Source organism: Buceros rhinoceros, unplaced genomic scaffold, assembly GCF_000710305.1.
Source record: "Buceros rhinoceros silvestris isolate BGI_N320 unplaced genomic scaffold, ASM71030v1 scaffold46033, whole genome shotgun sequence".
NCBI classification, from domain to species: domain Eukaryota; kingdom Metazoa; phylum Chordata; class Aves; order Bucerotiformes; family Bucerotidae; genus Buceros; species Buceros rhinoceros.
The window spans coordinates 1-10,650 of NW_010405069.1; the positions used below are offsets into that span (position 1 = coordinate 1).

The following is a 10,650-nucleotide window of genomic DNA, read 5'->3' on the forward strand; positions in this document are numbered from 1 at the left end:
TAAAATATATAAATAAATACATATACAAAATATGGCATTACTTTCCAGAGAGACGGTACATATCACAGGCAACCTTTCCTTATTCAGATTTCATTGTCATACAAAATTTATCATGAAGTGCAGTAAACAATCAGCCTCAGAAAAAGTTGTAGTTGAAGTCTTCCTTATGTGAAAGTATATATACCAGAACAAAGCCAAATCACTTTTTTCCCATTAAAAGGACATGTAACATCACGGTAGACATTTTAAATATTTAAACCCAATGGTGCTTATTCCATGTTTAGATGCAGGCAAATAATTTCTACCAAAGGCCAAGCAAGCAACAATTGTGGTAGTGTAAATGAAGCATGTGGGTCTCAACAGCCAGGTCGATGATCCCCCATCTTGTCGGCATTGTTTTAAACAGGAGTTCCTCATACAGAATATGCGCTTTGGCAGTGTATACCAAGGCAACACAAAATACATACAGCTTTTTCAAAATAAATAAGCAAATAGAAAGGGTGGTACTGTAACAGCATTTTTTTTGTCCTTGAATATTCTATATAAAGTGTGAGCAGGACACATAGGAAATGTAAGCCATGTTGCACAAACTGAAGCAAAGGACAGACAGAAGAATGCTTTACTGAGAGCTTCAGTGTAACTGTTACCCTTTCCAGTGGCATTATTCAGTGATGGGTACATCAGAAATACCAATAAAATAATTAAAAAAAATAAAAAAATATCTTGGTATTTGTAGTTACTTTAAACAACAAAACTTAATCTCTTCTGGAAACGCTTCCTCCACCCCACAATTTCATTTCTATTATCTAGAATAGGTCAATGTGTATGCATATGGATCCATACATATTTGTAAATCATTCCCTACCCTTACTTTCTCTTTGCATACAGAAGTATACACTAGAATTATTGTGTAGTATTTGGTATTCACATGTTACATTTAAATAAAGTTTATTAAAAAAGAATTCTATTAAATACAGACTAAGAGAATATTCATAATATATTTTACAGAAAAAATAGCCATGTCTTTATTTTAGAAATAGGTTTCTTTAAAAAGTTCTTTGAGATTTTTATAAAAATTTTTACCCGTGAAGATAAGTTTCCCATCAGACCTGTAAAAACAAATCTTAACCTGTAAATCCTTGTGGATTTTTTTGCTTTAATACTTTTACAAGCTGAAAATCTAGGAATTCTTTAAAGTAAAAAACCAGTATCTTTCGGGATCAAATTGGTCACAGGCCGTTCTTTAAAAAGCCAGTGGAGACTCCCTGAATCCATTCTGAAGTGCCTTTTGTTTCTCTGTCTCTCTGGGTACCAATAGTGCAGGTTTACATGGGAATTCAGAGCTCCCTAACATGTCCCATAGGAAGACCAACATGTGTCAGTGGTGGGGTGCAGATGCAGCAGCATTCACGGAGGCTGCGACTCCCCATCCGCCGCAGGAGGCCGAGCTCATTACTCCATGCGCAATGTAGTCCACAGTGTTTGCCCAGCCCCTCCAAGGACTCTGCGAGGTTCAGTGGCCACACACAGATGCCAGAAGAGCTGGCACCCAGCCCTCATTTGCTTTCCAAGTTATAGCAGTGGACATCTCCTTGTCCCTTCCCGTCATACCCAGGAAGTGGCTGTCCATATTTATCCACACACCAGCAGTAACCTCTCTTTCGGCCTTTGGATGGGCGACACTGAAACAAAATAAAAGACCCAGTTAGCTTTACTTTTGTTTGCCTCTGCTCTTTGCGTATGTAGCAGAGATTCCTGCTCATTTGATAGCTGCGCTTCTATATCTTGGCCATATCTGACAATACCAAATAGAGTATTTATTACCACTACAGAGTATTACAGTGAAAGGTTCTCCTCTGCCCAGCAACCCCTTTGGGTCCAATTACTCCATAAAACAACTGCTCTGAGAACTACCAGAAAACAACCTGATGAACTATGCTCTATCATATTAGGCAGCACAGTCTGAATACCCCCTTTGAATACCAGGACTGCTTACAACAGTGTGGGCTGATGACTGGGACCCATCTTTGGAGAAGAAAGTTAACAGATTTGTTCTACACTAAAGTTCAGGTCTGGCAAAAAGCCATTGCAGCAATAAACACCTCTGGCTTGCATCCGTTTGCTGGAGGAATTTCAATACTGTGGCTGACATTTATTAACAGATATCTAATCTTTCTGTAATGGAGTAATCACTTCAACAACTGCTAGGTGTACTAGAACTTTACATGTATATTTTCTTATAAATAATGTAGCTTATAGGCTAGTCTATAACCTATGTCAGCTTTAGAAGCTGCCTGGTGGAACTTGCCATCAATGCTGACTAACCTGAAACTACCACAGGTAACAACACTGAACTTCAGAAACAGTAAGGCAGTAAAAGCGCATTATAAAGTCCATGTACTAAGTAATAACACTCTCCCCAAGGAACCAACTAGACTAAAGAACATGACATGCTGCAGATCGCATTCAGTATGCAACCTTGGACACAGTTACATACTATGAACCTCTGGGTCCCTGCACAGTTTTCACCACTCGTGTCTCCAGGACACAGATGATCTCATGGTCAACCTCTTTGCCAAGACATAGCCTCCATTTCAGCTCAAGTGTTGAGATTTGGTGATACAGGATTCACTGCAAATGCTAACAGAGGTGGCTATTTAGACTTATAAAGGAGGCAGAGCCACAAGCATACCTAGCTGTTCAAAGACTGAGAGGTTTCATCTGTCACATCACCAGCATGAAGGAAGATAGCCTAAACTGAAGCCACTTCTTGCTCTCAACACTGTAAACCCTATCATGCAAGCAGAACAAATACCTCTGAGATCACACTCACAGCAATTCAAGTATTTCAGAGGTTCACACTGGCACAAGTCAGGTAAACTTTGTCACTACTGCTCAGCTGCTTGTTCTCCAGAGTTTAACAGATGGGTCCCCAACTTCTATGTGGGTATGGCAGTGGGTCACAAAACCATGTGCAGGTACACAAGGCAACATGAAGCAAGTGTTGGGGTTCACACACTGCCCAAAGTGTCTGACCCTTTCCACACCTAGCTTAGGACCTCAGGCAAAAGGGTGGTATTTTGGACAGAACTCTGAATATGAGTTCTGGGACAGCCTGCACCAGCACCAATATGCCCCTGAGCCAGTTAATTTGTGCCAACATGGAGTAGGGTACAGTCTTCACTAGGAACTCATGAAAGAAAGATGGAAGAAGATCACACATTAGACAAATTTCTGAACAAGTTTTCATCGTAAATGAAGTAATGCTAATCACCATAACTGCAAATTAATCTACCCTTGTGATATATTTCAGTAACAAGACCAGAATCTCTGAATCTGTAGTTCTTAAGCATTAGACCTACACAAATGGACAGCAGCAGGATGACAAGAGCAAGTTTATAAGTACGTATCAGCTTATTATAGGAGAGGGCGAATGGAAGTTCAAATCTGAGAAAACAGCTACATTAATAATTTGCTAAACCGTGATTAGCTGCATTTGAATTCTAGTTACCCATCTGTCTGGTTTTCTGTACTAAATCTTTAAACACTAAGTGTTACAACTTCTACTTATTGTTTCAAAAGCCTGACTGTTGGTGTATTTTTCTAGCAGAAATTAGAACTACGAAAATATGCTACTCTCTCTGGGAGACTTAGCAGCCGAAACCCAGCTGCAGTACTATTGTGTGGGAAATACTATCTCTACTAGCCTTGTTTTGTTAGCTCTAACCAAAATACTCACCACGTGGGATGTAATCCTTCTTAACCCATTATAGTGTTTTAAGAGATGTGTGCTGTCTGTGTAACAGAGTCACTATCCAATCACCATGTAGTTAGTCGAGTGGACAAGAGTCTATAAATTGGGATGTAATGTAAACAAACAAGTCTCGCTACACACCACATTGGCGTTCGAGTGATTCGTTCCACTTCAGCCCAGAGCCTGCCATGGGTCGCGACACCTGACTAGGGTTTTAATGTATTCTCCAGGACTTTGGTGAATGGCTGCTCAAAGTCCACTGATGCCAATGGGAAATTTTCCTTCAATTTTGGTGGAAAGTGGACTGTACTCTAGCTTCAGTAGTATTAACATTCAGAGGCTTAAATTCTTCATGCTCAAAACTGAGGAATTCGTAAGAGCTTTTGCATAATTTAAATTTTACAGAAAAGGAAACTGAGGCAGTAGTTCTTGAGTTATTCTTCCCAAGACAGCAGGCATAGATGGAGCCTGAATTACAGCACAGGGCTTCTGGCTGACAGCCTGGTGCTCCGGCAATGAAACTAATAATAGTAACACTGCCTCCCCTTTTAGAAGTACTATATGAAGTAAGTTACACAACTCTTGCTGATTCATAGGCTTGCATCACTCTCAAAACAAATGATCAATTAAAGTTATCTCATGTTGTTGGAGGTTTTGATTGCTTTTTACAGTTGCATAATCAATTTTCTGAATTAATTACAGTACAAAGTTAGTCTGCAGGAACACCTTCCCTACTAATAATATTTTACTTTCTTCTAGACAACTCTTTCAGAAAACAAACGACTTAGAATGTGCTGCAGCTGAAACAATGCTCTGTGAGGAAACAATTTACCTTTTTCAATCTGTGATTTTGTATTACCCACTGAGCCATGCTGTCAACAATAAAGCACTTTTGGTACAAAAATGATGCTTTTATCCTGAAGCAGCTAGCCTGCATTCCCTATGGAAGCAACGGACAGTTCAAAAAAATCCACTCTTGTGAATTCTGTACTCCACATACGTTTCATGGCTCTGCCCAGCATTTCTGTGTGACTTCAGAAGTCCAAAAGCTGGAAAACTGCCCAAGTGGTGGAGCCAGTAATTACTTCTGATAGAAACACCAGCTGCCAGCTTCCACACCACCTGCCCCTCTCCCTTCCACAAAGAAGGGCCACAGAGGCATTGGTGGGGCACAGCAAAGCATATGGTATCCCATTGAATTCCTGGTCAGCCCAGAGGTCTCTGTGGAGTTACAACTGTGGTCTCCTGGAACAGACTGCAGACAGCATTGACATATACCTCAGGCCGTTCTGGCTCCCGCCAAACCCAGCTCTGTTTTCAGTGGAACCATGCCAGCTCGCATTTAGGTGAGTATCTGGCTCCAGTACACAAATATGGGGCAATTCTAGTAATTGCCCCATATAATAATTCTAATTTCAAACTCTTTTTCCACGCTGGAGGCAGAAATGTGCCCAGATGAACCTACTGCACGTAAGTATACCTCTATATACCACAGCTGAATAGTACAACCTTAGAGATCTATTAAAACAAAGAATTCTAAATTTTAATAGGTCTGATTTGAAAAGTTTATATATAAAACACAAGGTGCGAAATATTTTCCATGTTATACCCTGACATATATATGTCCTTAAAATTGTTTCACAGATATAAATTACTCCCTATGGTTGTTCTTGAAAAGTCAGTTTCTAGATATCCAGAGATGTCTTGAAAATAACTGCTTTCAACTTGACTGGAAGAGCAAGTGACCAGGAAGGCAGAATATACTATACGTAAAGTGCCTCCTGAATGAGTTTTAATAATTTCTAGGGTGATCATAATTTATCAGATTCCTACCATCACACATCTATCTGTATTATCATCCTAGGCAGTGGCTTTGGCAGCTTTTCCAGAACCAAAAATGCCTAGCTCACACTCATTTTTTGATGGATTTACTGTCTATTTCCTAACCAATTATTCTGACTTCTGTTATCACAACAGAATATAATTGAATTACAGATTGAATGCTGCTAATAATAGCACTGAAGTAATAGTGAATAAAATGGTCTAGCATGCTGTTAATGAGATTAAATACCTAGGTTCACAGATACTAAAATATCAGGCCTACACATTGATGCTCCAAAAAGAAAACCAACTAAACACAACTGTCACATTGCCTTGCAGACAGATTATTTGCCTGGACAGGACTCACTTCTCAAACTGATGCTTTTATCTACGAGTTAATTCTACAAGGGCAAGTCGGAAACATTATTTTTGGTCTGTATTTTGTTCAAGTGAGAAGCAGCCCACCCCTGTAAGCCTTGCTTGTGAAGGTCAGCTCCCAGGGTTGATTGAGGTTTATTTACAGGAGAAGCACTCCAACTGCATTTCATGCAGAATGTTTACTCACATGGGCTCCATTTGTAGGCAAATGGATTTGTCTCAAATTACCATTGAAACTACTGGATCTGTGTAAACTAACATGGCATTTGACAAAGCTGGCCAGAGTATGAAAGTGCCCCTTCATCCTCTGTTTGCTGACCAGACAGGCTGTTTTACATAGTGCAGGAACCCTTCCTCAAGGAGTTTCAAAGTCTCCAGGCAGAAGTGTGCCTTTGCTCCCTACCAACCCCTTACTCTCATAAACCAAGTTCTAGGAACAAAGGCTAGTACATGTATTACTTGTCTTTCCCATTTTTTTCCTGCATATTTTATTTTTTCTGCCTCAGTGGCAGAACTATGACTGCACTTTAAAGTACAGTCATCTTTTAAAGCAAGGCACTTTAATATGTGCTTACTGTGGATCTGATTTACTACACTCACATGCCAGAGACTGCATGCAAACCACCACCTTTTTGCTGACAAAGCAAAATCCTCCAAGCCTGAAGACAGATGAAAGGAAGATCTCCTGAACAAAGTAAATACCAGTCTGTGGTCTTCTGTAATACCTAGAGAAGGAAAAAGGCTACAGTACACTTGTGTGCTTTGAATGCAGTTAAATGAGCACTGTTCTAGAGAAACTAACCAAATGCTTTTATGGCACAGGCACAAAACACAGTCCCAGCCTCACTCCACGTAATAGTCCAACATATTTTCTGAACAAATGCAGATCAAGATGTAAGCATTGCTCTCTTCTCGTTTACACACAGCAAGGCATTAATGACATGGGCTCCAGACAACAGAAAGAAACTCCGTCCCTGCTTCAGAATTGTCACCACCTGCTCAGGAAAAGCTGGGGAGCACAGACAAGCTCAGCAGCATGCACTAAAGGTCAAACAGTGTACTCAGTGCTGGGCTGATGGCAAAAGGGAAGGCTGGAAACCTCACTCCTATTGCAACAGCATACCTAACACTGCCAGCTTAATGCAGAGCTCCAGGGAATACCCGAAAGGGAAAGACTGTTTCTAAGAAAGATGGAAGCCAAAAAAATTGAGAGATACCATCCCTAAAATAAGGTTGTCTGGTTGGATGTTGGCCTCTCACTTCCAACCAATGAACTGCATTAGCTAGAAGACAGAGTCAGTCACCCACTCCTTTGGTTACCAGAGAGGCTGACTCATATAAACCCAAACGGGAGAGACAAGATGGTGCACAAACAATATCTGTCCATACACAGGGTTTGCCTCGAGAAAAATCTTAAAGAAACTTTTGAATTCAGGAAATTTTGGAATTACACCAAGAAACACATTTGGAAGCAGGTCACTAACTAAATACTGGAATTAGATGGGAAGTGCACACTAAGCAAAGAACCTGGCACATCTTGCACTTTCCCAAGTTCCTGAACGAGCTTCAAGGACAGCACTGAATGAAGAATGCTGCTGTAATTCAACCAGACACAGCTAAAGCATAAATACCTGCACTTCAGGTTTGCATTTGTCAAGAAAGGTCACAGACCCAGAACCAAAGAGAGCTGAGAAGCCATCCTTGCTGCAGACTAACTACAAGATGTATCACTTTCACGATAACATGACCTGGATTTTGGAAGCAATCAGCGTTGCACATAAGTGACGGATATATACCTTTCTCAAGTTGCTTTTTGAAATATGATCCAGCACAGTTCCTCTAGGAACTCTCAAGCAGCTATTTACAATTCAAAGCATTGATCTATTGCAGTCATATGGTGACTGCAACACTTAGCTCTATGGATTATTACTGAGGCACTGCTTTTTTTAAACCGAAGGGCATTAGTATCTAGGACACCAGCCAACCCATGTGTGATTAGGTATGAAGTTTCTCAAATCAATCTGTTGTCATGGCCAACTGAAAATAAAAACACTGTTCCCACTTGACAAGGTTCAGCACTACTGAATCAGATCCTAAACCGGAAATGAACCAGTTCGTCTGCAAAACAATAGTTAATGCATCTTGCCGGCAACATCCTTTGGCGAAGATGCAGAAAAGGTGAACTGCATTCACTGAAATGATCGAGATTGTGTACTTACTTGCTTTTTCTTGTAGAACCCCTTCTTGTCACAATTTGGAATATGAAAGCCCCTGGGACTCAAGACATTCAGGATCTTTAGGTGGTTTAAAGTGTCTTCCATTTCTCTACGACAGGGACCCTGTTAATGAGCATGTTTTAGAAAACACAAAAGAAACTTTATTCCCAAACGTTGTATTTCACACAAGAGTTAATAAAACTTTAAAGGGCAAGTAGTACAAACCTAAACAAATCCTTTAAAACAAAGGGATGGCTGGATACATCAAACAGCAGACCATTCACAGGTAAAATAATGACTTTTTGCTTTATTCAGGATAAGCTGATTTGTAAAAACTGAAGGCCCTATCCTATGCTAAGGCATAGACTGGCATTTCCAGTTGAAATCACAGCCACATATACCTATGAGAAGGCTTAAGCAGCACGTAAATCAATGATATGTACCATAACTTTGGTTCAGAAAAGTCAGCCTTGCACCAAGTGGGAAAAGAAAGGGGTAGCAGCTGGAAACACACTACTTGGTAGATTTTCCTTAATGCCATTTATTTTTGTGATTCTGCTGGATTCAAAAGCTTAAATAAAATTGATTTTATTGAAAACAAGTACTTTGGCATAATGTATATGTACAAATATTGCAATTTTGGACAACAATTCTCAATTTCAACTGGACCAAACGGATGCAGCCATGAAAAGAACTGCTGAACGCAATGGTCTCATTAGACAAGGATGTCACTTTTTGCCTCACTTTCTCCATCTCCAAAAAGCTGACATCAATGTAGTGAGGATTAGCTCTAGGACAATGAGCCAAAAAGAACTTCCAGAAGCACTCTTAAGAACATGTCTCAAACACCAACTAATTATTTCTCACTGCAGCCCTTCAGGGTAGGGAGTAAAGCATTATGAGCACCACTTTGCAGTCAGAAAACCAGGAGCGGAGAAGTTCACATTTTGCCAGGGGCCAAGAAGGCAGTCAGTGTCAGCAGTGAGATCAGGATTTAAATGCTGCAGCCTACAAACTCTGTACTTAGCTACACTAATCGCTACTACTGACTCAGTCCATAAGCCCTCTTCTTCAGCAGAGACTCAAAAAAATTCCTTTGCATGGTCACATGTGTTTAAAATGCTTAAGTTGCTGTATCAACACAAAGACCCATCTGGTGCAATTTTTAATTAGTGAAGTAATGACATTTATACTTTCAAGTAGCAATATTAATAGTTTGCTCATGTAAAGTGTCTTTCATGTGACTGTCTGAAAGCATACAGACTCTACTCTCCACAGTTCTACTGCAGTTTAAAGCTAGCGAAGGCATTCCTTGCTGCTTTCATATGTTTTATTTCAGTGTCAATCTCACAAGCTCTAAACACACACTTTAAATCGCTGCTCTTATTGGCAGTTCCTTAGGAAACCAAAACTACTCACAGATCCTGACTGCAAATCACACATGTTCAAATATATAGTCCCAAGTTAGGCCTACAGAAAGATTAGCTTTTTTCTCTCCTCTCCAAAGTCAGAGACCAGTATCAAAAGCTAGCAAACACAGCTAGAAGGACATTTGCTGACAAAGGTACCTGTCCCTGAGGGACTTATTTCTGGTTCTTACAGACACCAGCAGCCTTGGTAGATTGGTGCACCGTTGCTCATGGGGCTCATATTTGCAACCAGATTTAATCATGATACTACTGAACCTGTCCCAAGTCCACTCACACAAAGATGTGATAATTGCTGGGGGTGGGGAGGGAGGCCAAACTTTCAACCTAAGAAACTGCTGAATGAAAATCACACTTGTATCAATGTAAACATCATTGTGTTAGGCCCCTGTGTTTTCTGAACATGATCTGCTTAGTCTGTTGATTGTCAGCGTTTGCAGAACCAATAGTTTTAAACAGCCAGAATGCCCTAATAGGCTACAATTACCATCGTTAATTTATTTAGTTTCTCTTGTCATATACACAACATGCATATACATAAACGTGCATGCGCACACTTACAAGTGGGAAATACCTTTTAATTTACAGAAGCACTTACGTATTCAGTTTCTTGTTTGGATTCAGAAGAGAAATTCAGTGTATCTGTACTCTGTGAATCATATTCCACTTTATAGCGCTGCGTATTTTTGGCTTGCACTTTCCTGATGATATCTATTTTGATGTGTGGTGCATGTGATTTGGGATCTGACACCCTGTGAGAGCTTGGTATGGCCTGATTTTCTATGCTGCTGGTATTCTGGTCATCTTCTTCTGAATCGCTGTAATTTCCTTTGAGAAGAACAAATACAGTAAAGAAATAACGTTAATCAACTGCCAGCTCTTTCTGGAACAGCAAGCCACTAGTTTAGTCTACCTGATTCATTTTCCTTTACAAAAGAGCAATGAACAACTTATCACCCCACATGCATTAGCACCTTGGTTGCCATGACTTTTGTAACTGAGCATCCCCTTGATGCTTCCTGAAGCATACTTGATCCCCCTGAAGCTTCGCAAG

The 10,650-nt window shown here is 40.2% G+C and overlaps 1 protein-coding gene across 1 annotated transcript; it reads right to left on the reverse strand.

The window, feature by feature from the left end:
- Positions 1 to 1,550: 1,550 nt before the first annotated feature.
- IGFBP3 (insulin-like growth factor binding protein 3) lies at positions 1,551 to 10,424 on the reverse strand (the record flags this gene model as incomplete). Its single annotated transcript, XM_010133574.1, has 3 exons — positions 1,551 to 1,682; positions 8,173 to 8,292; positions 10,195 to 10,424. Coding segments are annotated over 3 exons (476 nt in total), but the record flags the coding sequence as incomplete, so codon positions are not given.
- Positions 10,425 to 10,650: the final 226 nt, after the last annotated feature.